Source organism: Mugil cephalus, chromosome 17 (genome assembly GCF_022458985.1).
Source record: "Mugil cephalus isolate CIBA_MC_2020 chromosome 17, CIBA_Mcephalus_1.1, whole genome shotgun sequence".
NCBI lineage: Eukaryota > Metazoa > Chordata > Actinopteri > Mugiliformes > Mugilidae > Mugil > Mugil cephalus.
This window is the reverse complement of record NC_061786.1, coordinates 6,612,844-6,633,095: the sequence shown is the minus strand read 5'-3', so window position 1 is coordinate 6,633,095 and position 20,252 is coordinate 6,612,844. Positions and strand designations below refer to the sequence as shown.

General features: G+C 46.9%; 1 protein-coding gene, 1 long non-coding RNA gene and 1 other non-coding gene across 3 annotated transcripts in view; 2 read left to right on the top strand and 1 right to left on the bottom strand.

The window, feature by feature from the left end:
- The window catches only part of LOC125023642, a 29,013-nt gene extending 9,308 nt beyond the window's left edge, over window positions 1-19,705 (bottom strand). The window contains exon 1 of the long non-coding RNA XR_007114658.1: window positions 19,630-19,705. This is a non-coding gene — a long non-coding RNA (uncharacterized LOC125023642). The remainder of the gene's footprint in view (window positions 1-19,629) is intronic.
- On the top strand, window positions 15,362-18,290 carry marcksl1a (MARCKS-like 1a). Its single transcript, XM_047611034.1, has 2 exons — window positions 15,362-15,671; window positions 16,903-18,290. The coding sequence occupies exons 1-2, from the start codon at window positions 15,594-15,596 to the stop codon at window positions 17,446-17,448; spliced, it is 624 nt and encodes a 207-aa protein (XP_047466990.1). The 5' UTR covers window positions 15,362-15,593; the 3' UTR covers window positions 17,449-18,290.
- On the top strand, window positions 19,276-19,357 carry trnas-gcu. Its single transcript has one exon. It is a non-coding gene; the product is annotated as a tRNA-Ser (tRNA).
- Window positions 19,706-20,252: the final 547 nt, after the last annotated feature.

Genomic DNA, 20,252 nt, shown 5'->3' with positions numbered 1-20,252 from the left:
GCAACTGACTGGGAAAATCATGATAATGCAGGAGCAATGAGGTCATCCAGTTGGAAGACTCTCTCTCTCTCTTTCTCCAAGCCTCTGGATGACCCACATTGCTATAACGGCCACATTAGATTCTGGTGCAACCCCCAAAACCTCCACCCCCATGAACAGAGCTCGACCCCCAGGCCTGCATGTGAGCCACTGAGCCACTCTTTCTTCGCTTGTGCCTACTGGGTTTATCATTGTGTCACTAAACGCAACCCCACTATCCACGAGCAGCCATAACTGCTAATGACATACACAGACGCTGTGTTTGTGTTCTCCACGTTTGCATAGTAAGGCAAGAAAAGACACCCACAAGAGTTTGTGGGTGTGTTCTGTATGCTTCGGGGCATAAACATACCGTATATATATCGTGTTTGTTATCTCCTGTGCAACCTCCCACACAAAAAACAGACTGGAAGGGAAGGAAGGCAGACGAAACAAGAATCAAATCGAGGGAAGGATGTGAAGGACAGGATGAGGTAAAAGAAAAGATAGTCGCAGGGAAGCTTGTAAAAGGTATTTATAACCTCCCATTGGGTCAGCCAGACAACAGACAGTGAGGCAGGCTAACAGGCGTACAGCCAATATCGAAGCAGAAGGATAAAGCCAGGTGGCTGAGCCAGACAGTATGCAATCAAAAGTGAAGACGGAAAGTCCAAGGGTGAACTTTTTTGATAGCTGAAGAAGCATTTGTGATCTGGAGCAAAGCCAGGCTTCATGTAACAGTTGGTAGCGATTGTTGAACTACTTTGTCAAATCCTCTCTTTAAGACAAGCTTGAACTATTAATACATGCTTATAAGTCCAAATACTGACTAGAACCTATGATTACCATCTGGAATATTTCCTTGGCAGTAGAATTTAGGCCACACAAATATGTTTTCTGGAAAGCTCGGTATTAGTGGAAAATGCTTCTCCTCCACCAAAGATAACACAATCTACAATATAGTCTTCTGTGCAAAGTATGTTTGACGAATGCGTCCATATTATTAGTTGTCTGGCCTATTACATTTCCTGTGTGGTGTCCTTAAAACTTTAAGATAATTAGCTTAGACTGCAGGCTAAACTAGGTATAAGCTATGGAAACAAGCTTCCATTAGGAAAGGGAATAGTTTGTCCAGCTTGCTAATGTTAGCTTGGTTAAATGGCTGCTGGCTCTAGCTACCTTTGCCAGTTTGTCTTTTTCATGTTCTCAGTTTATAGATGTAGTAGACTTGATGTGTCTGCTGCCATACTAAACTAACTAAGGATTTTATTTGTGGTGACAGCAAACGACTGTCGAAAATGCGAAATATGTAGTCTTGTAACTGGGTGGGGGCAATGAACATATATAATCACACGGAAAAACAGAGAGTGTTTAAATCACAAAAGGACTTAGGCCATGTATTAGGGTAAGCATTGTTGGACTTACAGTATCAGAGGAGAGATCTCGAGAGGACAGAAAGTTTGACACTCAGCAGTTTTGTTATTAAGACATACACAAGGATTTCTGTAAAGTTCTCTCAAGTAACTGGCTTCCTTTTCTCATGTACAGAGATGTAATCTTTTTCTGAGAATGTATTTAATGGTGGCAAAGGTCATTTGAGAATGGATGGAGGCCAAAACGGGGAGGAAAAAAAAAAAGACGCTGTTTCAGATTTATCTCCATTAGCGTGTACATGGCTGCAGCAGAACTCAGAAGAAGTAGGGAGTCACCTTTCTGCCCCTGAGTTCTCCTGCAGCTGCCACCTCCATCCCGAACAATTACTGTCAAAAAGCCCTGCTACATACTGCACTCTCACTCCCTGCTCCGCTGCTTTCTTTAAGTCCACCGCACACCAAAGACACACCCCGACCAACAGTAAACCAGCAGGGGATGGAAAGATGTTGGCATTTCTTGGAATTGACCACACATTCATCCCTTTTTCAACTGCTGACTTTCACAATCCTCTCTCTCTGTCTGTCTCTCTCTCTGTCTCTCTCTGCAGACTGGGAGAGTTTTTGGAACCCTGGCAATTCACCAAGGACCACTTGTGTGGCACTTGTGGTGGGTCATATTTATGCAGGCATGCTGTGTGGCGCTCTGTGTTGGCATGAGGCACTTAACCTACTTCTGTGGAGGCATTAAGACCCAGCAGGCCAGAGAAACATTGAGCAATCTGATTTGACGGCCTTGCTTAATGAAATTCTGCTCTTCCAGCTGTACAATAACCTTAATATCAACAGTGTTTTCATAGATGGAGACGACGAGGTGTAGTAAGACCTGAACTTATGAGCAGAGGCCAATGGTAATGACCTATAAACTTAGCATTAGGGGCAGTAATCAGCTTTGAAGTTCACGACAGCTCCGGAGACTTAGATGTGCGGACCGTGCGTTAAAATCGCGATGCATTATGAAATAAAGAGCTCAAGGCAGCCTCTAACGCAGTAATGTTATTGAGTTATCCCATAACTGGCTCAGCTAAATCCGCCGATGCACTTTGCTTAATGTACAACAGCTGGTGGCAGCTGGGGCCTGTGGTCGCCATGATGGATGTCACATCGCGATTCTCGCCCACCCTGACCTCCTGTGATTCCTCAGTGTGGTGGGACGAGTGGTGAGCGCTTACGGCACGCAGGTCGTCCACTGCTTGTCCCTGTCCGCTTCGTTTCCCCCACAGAACAAACACTGCAGCTGTCATTTAAACCGTCGCCACCGTTAATCACATCTTTGTCATATGTTTAAGTTTCGGCCCTTCTTTCAACTTTCCACACTCTCCTCGTATTGAATGATGCTGCATCTCATCCCAAATCCCAAATGTTGTAAGGTAATACGTATATATGGTGATATGTTTAATGCAGGAGATTAGAAGATTAGACGGCGCATCTTTAAAGAGACAGTGCACTCATTTTTCTTTTTCTTTCAAAGGTTTGTTTGTAGGTCTTGGAGAGTACAGCTACACGTGTAGAAAAAGTCTTATAAAACCTTGTTTGGCTCCAGAGTGTGATGGAGTTAACCAAAACAAAACAGACAAACGGATAGAGGAGAACTAAAAGGCTGGCATCGAACTCGATCTAAATCTAAATACTGCAGAATTGTACTGACATTACTGACTGATTATGAATGTTAGTGTCGGTTAAAACCACTAACTGTGTTTGAATGTTAAAAAAGGTAAAACGCTGACCGACCACGATGTGAACCTCAACTTCGGGACAGCTAAAGGTTTCGTGATGGACGTTATAATATCTGCGACCGCAAGCACAGGATGCTGGGCCATTCTTTCCCGTCAGCAGTGAGCCACCAGACGTGAGGCTCCTCAGGTTCAAACTCTTCCATTCATGCGATCCCCCAAATGGATTCCATCACTGTCGTCATGGTATTGTCATGGCAACCACTTAGATCCCTGTCAGTGATGCCGCCGCTCAGTCAACAGGGGAAATGAGAGAAAGGCAGAGGGCACGGAAAAAGGAGAAAAAACATGAGGGCAGGAGGAGGTGAAAGGGGGAAAATGTGGAGTCAGAAATGACGGAGAGAGATTTACTGCAAATGGCACGATGAGAGTGAATATTTAATGTACATCTGACCATTAAAACATTTTTAATAATGCAGATACGCTGCCAGAACTGGCTGACATGAGTGTTACTCGTGACTCAGAGCTTTACAAAGATCCTGTTCTGTTCGTGCGAAGCTTAACTGTCCCCTCCTCTAGGTCTCTCCTTCCTTCAGGGATACTGGAAAAAAGCTGGGATGCACAGCAGGTACATGGTTTATTAATGGACGTGACTCTATTTTGGGATGAACTTTTGCCTGAGAGGGCAGAAAATGTACAGATCACAGGCTTATTCTTTACATAGCCGGGGGCATGCGGGCTCCAGTCCTCTCCTTTTCTTCTGTGTCATGACACAGAAACAAAAGCTCTTCCCACATAACCACCCTGAGCTTCATCTCGCTTCTTTTGCGCGGTTGTCCCCTCGCCTCCCGAGTCTTACTCATACATACTATAAAATTATAAACCACACACTGTTGTCCTTTACCTTTTTGTTTTGTCGCATACACGCACACACATGTATTTTTCACCAAGCCCTAACACAAGCACGCCACTGTGCCCTCCCTTCAGACTGGGAGCTACAAGAGTAATGCATTTGCACAACAGAGGAAGGGAGAGAGGAGTGACCAGAGGGAGCAACATGGAGAGAACAGAAAGAGAATGAGGGCTGAGAAACAATCAGGTGTGTTTTACTGTACCTTTTACTCTTAGACAGCGACAGCCAGAGCGTAGAGTCAAAGAAGTGAGTCCCAAATGTGCTCCATACATGCAGCTAAACATTTAACAACTGTATTCGGTGTGATTATTAAGATATACTCCCCTGTTTGTGCGTTTAAAGACGTGCATGGCTCCTACTCTTTGATGTATCAGCGGCTGATGTGCGACATCCAGTGATGCAAGCTGATGAAAAAGTGAAAAGCGGCTCAGCAAGGAAATGTGTTTCATGCCTGCAGGGAGCACGCCACGCATGGTGAGAGACGTCTTATTCTATACGAGGCCGCATCTGAGTCAGTCGGGGGTTGGGAGGACACCTGGAGAAAGAGTTACACTGGCTGAATCCAATTTGGGGATCGTAATAGAGACAACACCTCAGCCACTGGATAGTTTGTGCAAACCCATTGTGTCTGTTTGGAACGGCGTTACAGACACTGCTGGGCAAACATGCAGGCAACTCCCGGGCTGGCTTGAATCATCACCACAGCATTATTGCCTGTGTAATTGCAGGAGAGGCCCGGGCAGCAGCTAAAACAGGTATCTTTCCATCACAGCAGCCCCCCCCCCCCTTCATCTCATCCGTTAACCTCATCTGAAAGGTGCGTCTTGCTATTGATTTGCTCCACCTGCCAAAAGCTTGGTGAACAGCTGCTTGGCCGGACAACCACATTACTCTTCCCAGACACTTAGCAGATATCAATAATCAGGCGTTTCCCTCTTCTCTGTTTGGAATAACAAGGCCATACATCAGGCCCAGCAGTGACTAGCTCGCTGACAATCTGCCTGAGGCTCACACCTTCCTTCATTCCTTATAAGGCGACCCGGGCTCCGGTTGGACGGGGCGTAGAGGGCTAAGTCTATAGGTTGAGTGGCAGAAACAAGCCCATTAGGAAGAGCTGTTGTTCGTGTGCAGCTCTGAATCCCGAGACACTCAGCTCATTGAGTTAGATTCCTGCCTATAGTTGAGCCATTATTGCGCTGAGGCACCCACTTGTCAGAGTGTGACACAGCAACTTTTGGGAATGCGTGCACATGCGACATGCCCATCGATCACGCCGAGGACCGCGTCCTTGAACGCCCTTCAGTGCGTCTGTGTGGGCGCACGGACGCGCACGCACAGGTGTGCGGCGGGTTCTCATGTTGACTCAGGAGTCTCTGAAGGTTTGGGGTTTTTAATGACGAGTGCAGCGGCGAGATAACGGCGGTCAGACCGTTTCGCCGCTGGTCGTTAATTACTCAGATCTCACTGACCTTGAAGAGACCAGGGTCACTCTGCCCATTAGGAGGAACTACTTCCCTCCACTCAACCAACTTTCCCATGACACCCACATAAATCTCCCTAAAAGAATCCTCTGAATACTCTGCAGAGAGCACAGAGACAGACGGCAGGGTTTAATAAGATGCCCTTTTAAGCGGTTTATCACCTGCCCATCTACCAAACACAGCCTGTGGGGTTTCAAGCTCGAATAAACGTTTCTGGGAATCATTTGAACTTCTGTCCACCCTTAGACAACTGCATTGTGAGAGCGCTGTGGTTTTGGTTACTTTTAAATTTGGGGTGAGAATTGGACACTGTGGAATGTTTCGGGAATGGGCCCCTTTGGGGCAAATTCTTATGAAAAAGGAGCCACGACTTAGCTGCAGCGACATTCATCCCACGCTCCAGGGATGAAATTCATGACACCAAATAGCCTTGTCAGTTCCAACACCCTTTGCTTAGCAGAAAGAAGCAGCAGTTCTCCCGAGGGCGCTCCACACCAGAAACCAGGCCACAATGGGCAGCGATCAAATTGCTCCTGTTGTGCGTTGCGCGTCCGGTCATCTCCCCGTGACACAGGTTACGTGCTTAGGTTACACGTCTATAGGCTTAAATCCACCGGTGACATCAATAAAAAAGCTGACACTTTCATCAAATCATGGGCCTCTATCTATACATCTAAGCCAATGTTGCTGGGTTAAAGCAGATTATCTCCCTCACTGTTGTGAATGGTGCCTGATCGGCTTACATGCTGGGTATTTGAGGATGTTACACTGGGGCACCTGATCATATGGGGCACAACCTCCCGAGAATTGAACCTGAACCAATGCCCTTGGCCCCAATACCATACCTGCTGTCGTCCCTCATGCCCACTGTGGATGCTAAAGGTCTTCTCGATGCTTTCCCATTGATCTCCAGTCAAAGCTCATCAGTGACCCATGACGACCTTGTTAGCCCATCCCAAGGGGACGACACACAAAGAAGGAGTCTCCCTTCGGAACTGACAAACAGCTTTCGTCTGTGTGCTGTTGTCGGAGCGGGCGTCTGTCATATTGAGCCTGTCACCGTCAGATATATTCATCCCGTTTTGTTTTTAATGCCTCGCTCCGTCAGGGCAGTATCTCAGGCTCTGACAAGGACCGAACCTACGAGAGAATAATGTAGGCAGTAACAGTAAATCTTTGCCTAACCTGACTGTGCTCATTTCCTGATGAGACACAAACCTCCCATCTCACTCCACCTCCCTCCCTACCCCCCTGTTTCAACCAATCAATCCCTAATCAATCATTCACAATCACTGTCGGGCAGTCGCCGGAGGGTTAGGAGCCTAACCAGGCCCAGTGTACCGGGAGGTTAATGCAGAATCAACTGGGCAGGCTGGTAGAGCAGGCGTCTCGGCAGAGCAGTGGAGGTGAGGTCAGCGCTTACGCTGCGAGTACACTCAGATATCTGTAGATCAATTAAAGTGCTGATAAGAAGGAGGGAAGCGTGCTGGCACTATGGAAGGCAGCGCAAACTGAGAAGGCTGGCACGACGTCAACGCTAGCACGCTAGGTGCGATTTTGACGAGTGGCAGTGATTGTTTTTGCAGTGTAATACTCAGTAGCACAGAGAAGGAGTTATTACACCCTTCAGGCTGGAGACTCCTGACCTCATTTGCATGACTGACATCTGATGTCTTGAGGCGATCATGCACACGACACACTTACAGCAGATATTCTACAGCAGACAATATGCTTCACATTATCTAATCCAGTGTCTGATTGTATGTACTAAGTTCATTTAATTGTATGTATTTTCATGAAATGCCACACTTTCTCCTCCTGTTAAATCTATGTTTGGTCATTTGATCTCTAGCTAACTTGGCTTATCATGAAAAATCTCAATAAACCATTAACTTGCGGCTTATACTAGCCAGCGGATATCAGTTGGTAGAAACTTCCTCATACTGATCTAACACAGATGTTTCATTTATCTATATTCATCAACTCGTGGAAGATAATATCAATGTGGCTTCTGTTATGTGGTAACCTAAGCACAAGACAAAAGGTGAATTCCCATCCACATTCACCAGAACGGAGTTAGCAAACATGTCACCTTTGGCCTCTTTTGACTTTCTCCAGACAAAAACTGCACCTACATGTCTCCTTAATGCCACTTTTGGGGCTAAGAATACCCCTTAAGACAGAGATTTAAATAACCCAGACTAAACGCCTCACCTCGTCTCCTGAATTATTTAATATCTCACAAAGATTGCCCAGCGCCGGTTCAAAGGGAGTTGTTTTTATGTAACCATGTTTTGATAAACTGGAGGACAAGGGAGAGAATTGGGGGCAAGAGATGGAGGGGGCGAGCGGGTTATAAATAGGTCACTCACAATCGCGGCGATGCTCCGCGACTACCCAGCTGCAATGGCAGATGGATGAAAAGAAAAAGTGGAGCAAAAATGACAACCAAATCGTAAATCACGTCAAGGCGGCGCGAGCCACACACAACTCCAGACTGACTGGAGCGGGTGTGAAAGTCGTCCTTCAGCTGCGTCGCGCTGGATCGAACGCCACTAAATCCCCGGCCCCGTGTCTGAACCTGCATCCTGGTGTCTACACACAAAAGGGGGAGGCAGGAAATTAGAGCGTGCACATTATCACCTAATTGTTGTTATTATTTACAAGCGTGTACAAGTTAACTGTATTAAGAATCCTAATTGAGCGACCTTGTTTTTGCGTGTTGCGAGAGTGCAATTCCGTGCAATCAAACAGAGAGAGGGGGAGTCAACAACAGAAGTGAGCTGGATGCCTTTTTTTCATGGCAATAAGAGGTGCAAAGTCAATGAATCCAGCCCACACACGGCTCATTAAAGCACAATGGCTGAGTATCGACTCTAGACATTTATTTATTTTCGCTGCAGGCCTTTTCCTGCTGTCTACCATCTCTGCCCTCCATTGTGGTGTGTGTGTGTGTTTGTGTGTGCGTGTGTGTGCGGTAGGAGGGATGGCGTAGGTTTTGCAGCCACCGTTTGACTTGTGCTCCGACAGAGCTAGAAACTGGATTACAATCCGACAGCTGGGACGAGCCTGGCCGTAGCTTAAGCTGCAGACACAACAGCTACCCACCCCAAATGCACACTTACACACAAATTCATTGTACACACACACACTAATACACACACCCTTGTTGGAGAATCTGCCCACCACTGCCTCGCGCTGCAGGTTGTGTGGGCAAATTAGTGAGATTCCGAGTCACGGCTTTACCGTTTCCCGCACAGCTTAATACCCAGCCGTTTGCAAATGATGATCACTATTCATTTTCCAGTTAGTTTGACGTGGTATTAGTCTATGACAGGGAGGACAACAACATGACCTCGGTGACATTAAGCTCATTATGTCTAGACAGCACAAAACGCCGTCGAGCATTCTTCTCCGTTCCGCTCCTGGATGAGATTACTGTCGCGTGAAGATACGAGGGGGGGCGTGTTTGCCATCTTTTCATTTCATGATGATGATATCTGAAGTCTGAGTCATGTATACAGGCAGGGGGGATAACCCTCAAAGCTCTCTCTTTCTCTCTTTCTATCGGGCTCCCCTCCTCCTCCTCCCCCCACCAGCCCACGCCGGACCGCCCGCTGAGGCACAGCGGGGCTGCCAGGTCATACTTAACACCAACCCCAGCCTCGCCACAAACCTCCTCTCTCCCCATCCCCCAGGCCCCTGCTCCCATCCCCCACTCCACCCTCAAATCTGCATTACAATGAAGATGATAGAGGAGGGGGGGTGCAAGGAGCTGGCAGAGTGGAAAAAACTCACAGGGGCTGAGAGAGAGTGATGATCGCAGACTGGCCAAAAAACCCAAAGCAGATAACCCAGTGCTGAGCTAATGAGTCTGACTATGTGTGTGTGTGCATTGTCTGTGTGTGAGTGTGGACCACCAGTGGGGGGTAAATGTATTTGCATGTGGGTGCACGCAAGTGGTTGTTGTCGTATATATGTCTTTGTGTTTGGCAAACAAACAGCACTTCTGCCGCCAACTGTTTCTGAGCAGCAGGGAAGATATATGTGTGTGTATGTATGTGTGTGTGTGTGTGTGTGTGTGTGTGTGTGTGTGTGTGTGTGTGTTGTTTAAGGCTCAGGCCTTTTCATTATATGCAGGAATGCAAAGCTGTCATATTACCCAGCGTGTTATGTTTTATCGGTCTGCTTTTCACAGCGCGGAGCGTGTCGGCCGTATCTCTGCCTCTGCCTGCGCAACATTAAACTGAACTCACAAAAGTGTCAAAGGACATCTGATGCTCTGGATTTCTGACAAGAGGCGACGATTTAATTCGCAGTAACCGCGTGAGTGCCTCTCTGTCTGCAAGACTGCGTTCATTCACAAGAAATGTCTCGTAAGCCAACCTAGCAAGATTGCCGCTGTGTCTACTAGACGCCAGGGCGTTTATTCAGACCTAAGAAAGATGCATCTGAAAAGCAACTTTACTTCCTATTTTGACTCTGTAAATAGGGCTAGAGCGGTTTTCTCAGAGCAGCCACAAATAAAGCGCCATTTTTAAAGTGTCTCTTTTCTTTACACGACCCAAGTTCTGCCACTAAAAATGATGATTGCGCAGTCAGTGCTAAACATCACAGCTTCTCTCCAAGGCATCTAACATTACTGAAAGTCAACCAGTGGAGATTTCAGGAAGTCACTGGGGCTGACGCAAGCTAATAATGAGTTCATTTCACTGATGCACTGTATGTTTTGTTTATTGGGAGTCCTAAAAGCACGGATTCTGTAAACTGTGGATAGAGCTGAACTAATCATTTTCCTGGTAAGCTAAGCTAACCCCAGGGCTCCATGGTTAGCGTACAGATGTCCCAAGTCTATGCATGATAATAAATAATTGGTTATTAATAATTAATAGGGACACTTATCTAAGTTGTCAGTGCATACACTTTGTGTTCAAGAAATGTGATTCACAATTTACTAACTGAAAGGACATGAAAGGGATTCATCATTTCATTTTGATGGATTTTTTAAGGCAAACACCATGGAAACAGTCGTGCGAATGCATGTGGTTTTTGCACATAAACCACGTCTCTTGCTGCCATGTAACTTTGTGAGGTGGCGCAGATGAATGCTAAACCCAACGTGCTACCATTCTCACAACGACAATGCTAACATGGTGTTTATTAGCTCAATTATTACTATATAGCATTAGTTATCTACAACAATGTAATGGCAGATATGTGGAAAATATTCTGAGCTGGATCAAGGACCAGCAGACAACATTTCTATGTAGTTATGCTACAAACATGACTCAGGTTGGAGCACATATAGAGACGTTTACTCGTTACCCGTTGCTTTGTAACTGACAGCTGGTCACTAGGTTGTCTAGGTAAACACACTGAACATTTCCTGTCTCACATGTTTCTGACATTTGAGACAGGAAATGTTCAGTGGGTGGAAAAAAGCTGAACAGGAAAATATTAATGGTGAGTGGCCGGTCTAGCTCTCCTCACCATCACTGCTCTGTATTTTAAAAGAACACACCATCAGCTTAAATTGCCCCCCAGGGACAAATACATTTTTCAGAATCCGAATCAACACCTCTGCCGCTCCATCCAGGTTAGCCCGAGGCTCCGAGCCTGCTGTGGCGATGGAAGATATTGTGGTAGGAACCGAAGTCTGTGTTTGCCTCATCCGTCAATCAGCTGCACCGGTCGTTCTTCAATCGCGCTGCCTCGAAGCTGAGATTAGTTCATGTTTTTTTTAACGGGCAAAACCTAAAACATTTCACCATATGGTCTTCTTTCTCCATCGCTTTGTGGACATCCGTCTTGCCCCGTAAATGTATAAAACTGTCTAAGACGAGACGAGTGTTGTTCTGGTGATAAAAGATTAACCCGGTAAGAATGTTTGCACCTAAAGCGTGTCCTTTATTGGGTGTTTTTTGGATTTACGATCCATTCTGTCACTCAACGTTAGCGCCTCTCTCTTTGTGGTGTGTGTGTGTGTGAGACGAGGAGAATAAACGCATCCATGTGTGGGAGGGATGAAGAAGGAGAGCAGAGGAGGAAGAGCAGGCTGCGATAATGATGAATGAGAAGATGGCACACTGACCTAGTAACGCTGCAGCGCAGTTGCCAGTGGGGATGAGCTGCCCTACTACTGTATGCCCCTGTCTCTCTCCCTCTCTCTCACACACACACACAGCACCCCTCCGTCTGCTTCACTCATCCACACTTTCTGTGCTCCTTAACCCCTCACCCTCTCCTTTAACTCGTCTCGCCATCTGCTTTATCTCTCTCTGCCTCCTTACCTGGCCTGCAATGTTATGACAACAGACAGAAACAAGCCACCGCTGGCCGAATTTCACCGCACCGGCTCGAGCTTTCACACCAGAGACGAATGCGGAGGGGCGATGAACAGCAGATGTGTCTCAGAGAAAAAAGAATTCATGATGAGGAAGAGGGAGACAGAGGCTGACGGGGAGTCAGCGAGGGTGAAGGTTAAAAGGAAACCACGCTTCATTTCCCCGCGGTGCCGCGAGAGGGTTGAGAGTCTCCGCTGCATAAATTGTGGGAGTCAGAGTCGTTTCAAATAAACACAGCCGGGATGATAAGGCAAACAAAAACAGCGGCCAAGCCATATCCTCTTCCATTCCGCTCCTGAACGGGTTCCCACCAAACCACGTTCCACTGGAACACCAGACAGAGACGTCGACGGAGGTGGCCGTTGCCGTGGCGACCGGCTCCGTAGCAGTGAAATCTAGGTGGTTGTGGTGGAGGGGGTCGCGTCATGTCTGCCACCTTGGGCGCACGGAGAGACAGAAAAGCAGAAAGGGGGAAATTTACACACGTCGGCCTGACTGCTGATAGCTTCCCTCCATTTTCAGAGGTCGCTCTGCGTCTCAAAGCTCCCCTGTGACAGGAACGACTGTTTTATCAATGAGACGGGTCAGACACGCAAGCCTGGCTGAGCACTGGACAACCACGCTAGCAACTCTTCCTCCTCCTCCTCCTCCTCCTCCTCCTCCGAGAGCCACAGCCAGAGCCGATACGTCTGCACGAGCCCCCAGCCAAGATGGCTGCCATGTGCAGCTCTGCGGTCGCCTGCTGGCGAGGGCCTTTTTGCAGTCAATAAGCCAGTTGATCGAATTAATTAGCATCACAAAGGCCTTTCTTTTAAGTCGACGCACCCCTACTCAGCCTACTTAAGAGGGCCGTGCACCTGATTCTCCTTGTAATTAGGTGCTTGGCAATGCAAATGTTGTGTTTAGGCCCAACTAGATCATACATACGGAATCAAATTCAAATATCTGCTTGTCGGAGCTGCTTAGAAATCACATTTGAGCAGCATTAAAAAGAAAAACTGTGTTGCATTTGTTCTTTGCGAGACATTAATACGAGAGGATTTTAGTTTGCCTACACATATTTTTTCCCCTTTTCATGACTGCGCCTCCTTTAGGGACGCTACATTATGTATTGAGACGTGCAGGCTTTTATCTGTGCAACATATTTGCAACCATCAACCCCTCGCAAACAAAATGAAGCGCACAGGAAACAGCCTGCACTCTTGTTTTTGCAATTGTCTATGCATGAACTGCTCACAAACTGAGGAACCTCGGGAAATTACATATTCATCACGCTGACGTGCTCAAGTAATCTGCTCAAGGTGACCGCCACAAAGATAACGCCCCCCCCCCCAAAGCAAACAGGAGCCCCAGAGACATGTTTCCGATTCTCCAGTCATCTTTTCCCTTGACTTTCTACTTGTGATGCTCATCAGTTGGCGCCCAGAGAGAAAGAGAGACAATGGGGGCTTTTTAGCGGGGATTTGAGAGCTCGTCCTGTGTCGGGGGGCATGAAAAATGGCCGACGGCACAAACGGGGGCTTTGACCGGCTCGAGGAGGGGAGAGTGTGAGAAGAGGAGAAGGGGCAGCATGTTAAACGTGACAGAAATAAGTTGGCAGGGCGAGGGGAGAGAGGAAGTCGTCCGGCCGCAATCTCAAGTTTCCCATGGAAATCGGGTCGTGTCATCGTCACAGTGTGCGTTCTATTAGTGTGTGCTCTGCTAGTGTGTACTACGTGGTTAATGGTGAGTTTAACCACGTTTTCTTTTTTTTACTAAAAGTGCATAAAGCAGTGCCGGTACTAATGCTAATGATTGTTTAACAGTAACTCCTGAGCTATCCAAATCCTGAGACTGGACACACCGCTCTGATCGAGTCAGGAACACAGACCTCAGGCCAGAGCGAGGATTTCGATTCTGGCGTCCCCACATCAGGACATGTGGAGGAATCCCAAAAGCATGTGGATGGGGGATGGATGGGGTGGGGGGTAAAAACATCATTGTCCTCTTTCTTGACTGAGTGCGGGAGAATGGTGGTCGGCTGGGAGGGGCGGGAGAGTGGCTGCAGATTTCGAGCCCCTTGGGGTGCGATCCACCCCTGGAAGCTCGTCCCCGCTGTGTGGCTGGAGATGGTTCTCTGGGTGGTGTGTGCATGCCTCGCATACCGCAGCGGTGACATGTTTTGGTGAGTGCGTGTTATGTGTGGGGGGGGGGCTGATGGAAACAATGACAGGGGGACCGAGACAGAGAGAGATGGACCTACAAAGGGATGCCTCTGAAGAGAGAGGAAACCATAAATTCCACTTAATGAAGTCCTGTAGGGATGACAAGCAGACAGAGTGCCATTTTGTTAACATGGGTTCATCTTTGGGACAAATGAGGGCCTTGTTGATGGGAAAGAAAGGCTAATTTGGTTAAGGTTGCCGGAATTAAGAGTAATGGTTTTAAAAGAGGCAGCTGCCGTACATAAATGAATGCATCCATGCTGCAGAAGCCGCCCACTGGCTCTCATAACTCCACTTGAAACATAAGGCCCTTTGACCTAAATGGATCGCAAGAGTGTCCCACCAGCTTTGGGCTCCCCAAAACCAGAAAAGAAAAAAAAAAAAAAAATGCAGTGTCACCGCCGCGATCGTGGGATTCAGCGGTCTGGCCAAAGAGTCCTCATTACTGGCTGACAGGCTGATTCACTGTCTCCCTGTCTGCGTCGGTGACAAAGCAAACCCAGTCCATCGCAGAGTCTCCACAGAGGGCCGCGCGTTACGCAACGAGTTCACTCCTGGAAAGCCGGCCTTGTTGCTCAAAATCCAGAGGTCATTAAAATTCCTCGTCTTTCATTGACAAACTTATTTCCTTTGTCGAGAAACACAATCAGCGAGGACTTGTTTGAGCGATGGGATGATGCTGAGTGTGTGAAAAGGAGTTGTGTTCGGACAAAGTCGAAAAGAGACTCAAGAGAAAGTTGATATAATGAACTTTTACATACTGATTTGAACCATTTTGAACCTAAAAGGTACTCAAGTCTCTGATGCACTTGAATAGACTTGAATAAATCTTAGTGGCAAAACTCTCTGATCTTTACAGTTGTTTATCAAGCTGTGACCCTTCAGACTGATCTAGGGGCCATTTGTGGGGTCCTGACCCTTAGGTTAGCAAGCTGATGAAACACTTTTGATGGCATTTGTGGTGGTTTCACATCATTTAAAGCAACAGTTATAGCACTTTTTTTTTTCTTTTTTACAGAGTTGGACTTCCTTGTGCCGCATTTGAGACAAGATTGGACTTAAAGTGTTGTGTAACTTAATGAAGAAAGTTTAAAATCTTTCCAAAATCTTGTAGACTTGTGAAAAACTGGAAAAGTCTTGCTGATCCTCCAGTGGAGTGGCAGACTGTTGCAGTGACAGGGGGCTGAAGGAGGCCCATCCCCCCGCCGCTCCAGATTGGACAGGGCCCGGCCGTCACGCCCAGGGGAGGAGACTCTGGTCGATTTTGAGGCGCGGTTGAAATACTCACAGTCGTCTCCCTGCCATCCTTTAATTTGAGCTCAGCCGCCGTGGGGTTCACACTCACAGAAAAGGGGGATCTTCTCGTATCCAAGTCCTCGCCAGGGAGAAGGAGAGCTCGGATTTTTTTTCACCTCTTTGGGCAAGACCTCACCCAACCCAGATCTGGACTTTTAAACCTCCGAACTCATCCAGGTTTTTCTTTTTCGATTTTCTTTTTTTTGTTAAGAACACCTAAAAGGAAAAATAAAGATGGGAGCCCAGTTGTCCAAGGGTGGAGTAGCTGCTGAGGGGAAAGCCGACCCTGCTGCTGCTAAAGCCAACGGCCAGGTGAGTTGAAAGCGGACCCTGATGTGCTGAGCATCAGCGGGGAGCCACATGGCACCCACCGCCCACTGGCAGCATGGGTGCCAGGGCTGGGCGCAGGGCTGCGATGTGGGAGAGCAGCTGTTGCTTTTTCTTAGTCTGAGCTGAGAGCAGACCGGAGCCTCAGCCATCCTCATGACTTTAGGAAGGGGGGGGGGGGGAACGAAATTTAAAACCAAGGCGACCTCCAGCAGAGCAGCCGTCGAGCGTCCGCGCTCGTCCCCGCTCAGCGCGCACCAGACCTGCCTTTGTTAATTCCTCTCCTATCTGCCGCTCCCCCGGGGGCGACCCAGCCGCACATTTTTTATAGGAAGGGGAGTCATATTCTGGTCTAGACGTGCGTTTGGATCACGTTTTCTCTCATGAGTCGGCTGCGGTCGAGCAGCCGAGTCGCTCTCGCGTCGAACAAAAGATGAGAGGCGAACGGTGCAAAGGATGCAAATGCGCTCTGCTGGAGGCGCATTTTGCGGAGCTGCAAACAAAGCGGGCGCCAGTTCAGACCTCATTTCCCCCCCTCCAGCCCTACAGCTCTCACAGGCGGGTTTCCGTGCATGGCAAAAAAAAAAAAAAAAAAAAAATGGAAGTTTGTAGAAATTGTGTGCGCCGAATTAGGTAAAAAAAAAAATTACCCCAGATCAGAAGATCAATTACGTTTTGTTCATAAGACATGTTGATTAACTTGCGTGGTGCATTTACAATGATAGATCTCTGTCTCTTATTAAAGAGCGCGGTGTTGGTTTGGACGTGGCTTTTACGTGTCTGTGCCGTGTCTGGAGGGAGCTGGCTGCTCTGAGCTCCAGGAGAGAGACCTGGTAGACGCGAGCTGCAGCTCTTGGATGAGAGCAGAGACCAGGCTTCACGGGGATTCCTTTGTTCCTCGACTCGCTGGCCGTGTTGGTGTTTTGGTGCAGCACTACTGCCCCCACGCGTCTGCTCCGGGTCATGCAGACAGCTGTTGAATACTCTGAACTACAGTCGGGGCAAACAGCTGCCCTCAATCATTTAAGCTGCTGAAGGAAATTAGTTAAGGCTAATCTGTCCCGTACCACGATTTATTTATACACAAATATGTGTTAATTCCATCTGTGAGTTTTCATTTGCATATATAACATAATTTACATCTCAAGAAGCAGTGTGTGTCTGTTTTGTACTTGATTATGTCTGATCCATGACTAAATGGTTCTCTTCCCTGCAGGAGAACGGCCATGTCAAGACTAACGGCGACGTCTCAGCCAAGCCCGATGGGGAAGTGGCCGCCGCAGACGGAAACGGAACGGCCGAACCAGCCAAGGAGGGCGAGAACGGCGCCGGGGATGCCATCGAGCCCGCTCCCGCCGCCGAAGGCGAGGCCGCCAAGGCCGAGGGCGAGGCCGCCAAGGAGGCCAAGAAGAAGAAGAAGTTCTCCCTGAAGAACTCCTTCAAGTTCAAGGGCATCTCGCTGAAGAAGAGCAAGAAGGGCAGCGAGGAGGGCAAAGAGGAGGCCACCTCCCCCACAGCGGAGGACAAGCCGGAGGAGAACGGCCATGCGGCCAAGGAAACCAAAGAGGAGACGCCGGCCGCCGAGGCCAAAGAGGGCGAGGCCGCCGCCGCCGCCGCTGAAGCCCCCGCACCCGAAGGAGAGGCCAAGGCGGAAGAGGAGGCTCCACCAACAGAGGCCGCTCCCGCCGAGGAGGCCGCCGCCCCCGCCCCCGCCGAGGACACAACACCTGCAGCCTCCGAGGGCGAGGCCCAGGCAGAGTGACTGCACCCCCGCCACGGCACCTGAACTGATTTTCCAAGATTAAAGTATATAAATATATATATGAGAGACTTGTGCCACGTTCTTAAAGTTATAAAACAAAACTACAAAAGAAGACAAAGGATATATCACGTTTGCTGATTCAACCACCAGTTCACTGCCTTTTATTAGTTCTTCGACAGACGGAATCTCACCGGGCCCTCTCATGATGACAGCGTCGGCTTGTGTCGCCCCCCTCTCATGGTACACACAGGGACTGGCGTGTGGCGAAGGTAATGGATTGGATGTGGAGCGAATCAGGAATACTGACTTATTTTCCCAATTCATGGAGAAGCATCCTTTTTAACAGCGTGGCAGCCCTATAACATCTTACTTTTCTTTCTCATCTCTTTGGGATCTAAAAAATTTTGTCAGCGGGACGGTGCGGACCATCTCCCTCACTCGAAATGACTGTTATACGGACTCATAAACCTTTCAAATGATTAATTTTTAGAATTCTACATTCCTTTGTTTTACCCCCAAACTTCAAGTATTTTGTCATGTTTAGAAAAGTGAAAACCGAGGAGGGGAGGTGGGAAAAGAGCTATGTCTTTGTTCGTGCATTTTGATTCTTTTTCTGGCTAAAACCACATTCAAGCTTCTTGAGTATTGCAGTGTTCACATTTCAGAGTTTATGACGCAGGGGGTTGGGATTGTGTACAAAATGTGAGCTTTTTTCTCTGCAAACTGTCTCTGTAAATATGTTTTGGCCAATATTTTTGGTTCTCTTTATTTTGCTATCGTTTGAAGATGTTAATGGTTTTATTGTAACTTTTAATAAGGGTAAATAAATGTTTGATCCCCTCTGTTTGCGTTCTGCCTTGTGATTCACACCGACGAGACACCTGAAGGTTGGACTACTTAAAACTGCACTCTAGTTCAGATTTACATCATACAAACAAACGTGGTCACACATTAGATATGAAAGTGGAACGACAACACAAAGAAAATAAATAGATGTAGACTGAATGTCTACACACATCCAAGTTATGACATCGCTAGTCACCTAGATCATGAGTGTAAAAGAAGAAATGAAAACTCATTTAGACAAGAACATAAAAAAGTAAGGCCATGTTATATATGCATGGCTATATCTACTAATGAAATATGCACGCTACTGTGGATGTTGCCATACAGCATTTCACACACACTCTTTCTCTACATAAAATATAACCTCTAGGGCTGAAAAAAAGACAATGCCCAAAAATTGCAATCCAATGACAGCTTAAGAAGAAATATTAACAGAAATATTAATAAACACGCTCTGGTGCAAAATAATTATTTTGGTCACAACAGCTAATTATCCATTCCATGGATAATTAGGGGAGTGGGCGTTTTGAGTGACAACTGTCACTCGATCTTTGTATCTATTAATGGGTTTTGTTCCCATACAGCTACAGATATACACAGCAGAACATTTAATGTGAGCCACACAAAAACAACCTATGTATTTGACATAATATGTCAACACGAAATGCCAACATATCAAGTTAACGGACGTCGGGCCCATCCCTTCCTTCCTAATTTATTTGGTCGTTTAGCTGGCCTGTGTCTCCCTCTGGTGGTCACAAATGTGATCGACTCGGCCCATGTGCTTTCAGTCAACACATTAACACCTCGTTTGCACGTTGTTGGTGATTAGTCAGCGATTTACTATAGCTGTATTTTACAAGACTCGTTTGTAAACCTTGCTGCTAATGTGGCACGGAAACGAAAACTCTCTTCACCAAACATATCTAGTGAAACTGTATCGCAGCGTCTACGTCATGCATGAAACCACTCCCATCGTATGACGAGGTGGCCGAGTGGTTAAGGCGATGGACTGCTAATCCATTGTGCTCTGCACGCGTGGGTTCGAATCCCATCCTCGTCGAATTATTTTCCCCATGTAAGTTTCTAATTATGCTACATTATCATTAAAAAAGTCACAGACTTCAAAAGACACAACACGTTGCTTGTCCTCACCTTTTCAAACTCAGTTTTATTTTGAGTTTTTTCATGAGCCGCTTCAACATAATGACTTTTCTATTTCTATTCAAAAAGTAATGTCCTGTTTTGCTTGTTCGTTAGCTGCACGACACGTTATGCTAGCACAGGTGTAGAAATACGAAGTACAACCACGTTTAATAGAGTTTTACTACTCACATTCACACTCGAGGACAGCTGGTACGTGAAGACAGTCGGTGCTGCAGAAGCTAGTGCACGAGGCCATGTTGCCAAGGTAAGTAATATGACCGTGCTGCCTGGCATGATGCCACTTCGACTAGTGTGTGCGCAGGTAAACGTTTTTCTTTATTTATTCACTATAGTCTTATATATATATATATATATATATATATATATATATATATATATATATATTATATATATATATATATATATATATAAAATATGTTTGACAATAGGCTCTATGCACGAGAGATGGTGACGTATTTCCGGTTACAACAGAGTGCTACGCTAACATAGATCGCTAGCATAGACTATATGATCCACGGAGTAGCAAAAACACAGTGAAATGTATCAGTAAATACAGCAAGACTGAGAAAAATGTGGATTATCAGATCAAGTTAAGGACAATTACACTCAACAATGATCCATACAATGGATTTGGAAAAGTTTCAGTTAGTTCAAGTTAGTTTTAGGTCATTTCATTATGATAAATATAGCTAAAGAAAAGACGCTAACGCCAAGAGCTTTACTGAGAAATACCATTAGCCAATACTGTAATGTCCGACCGGACGTTAAAAGGATGATCAGGAGTGATCGCA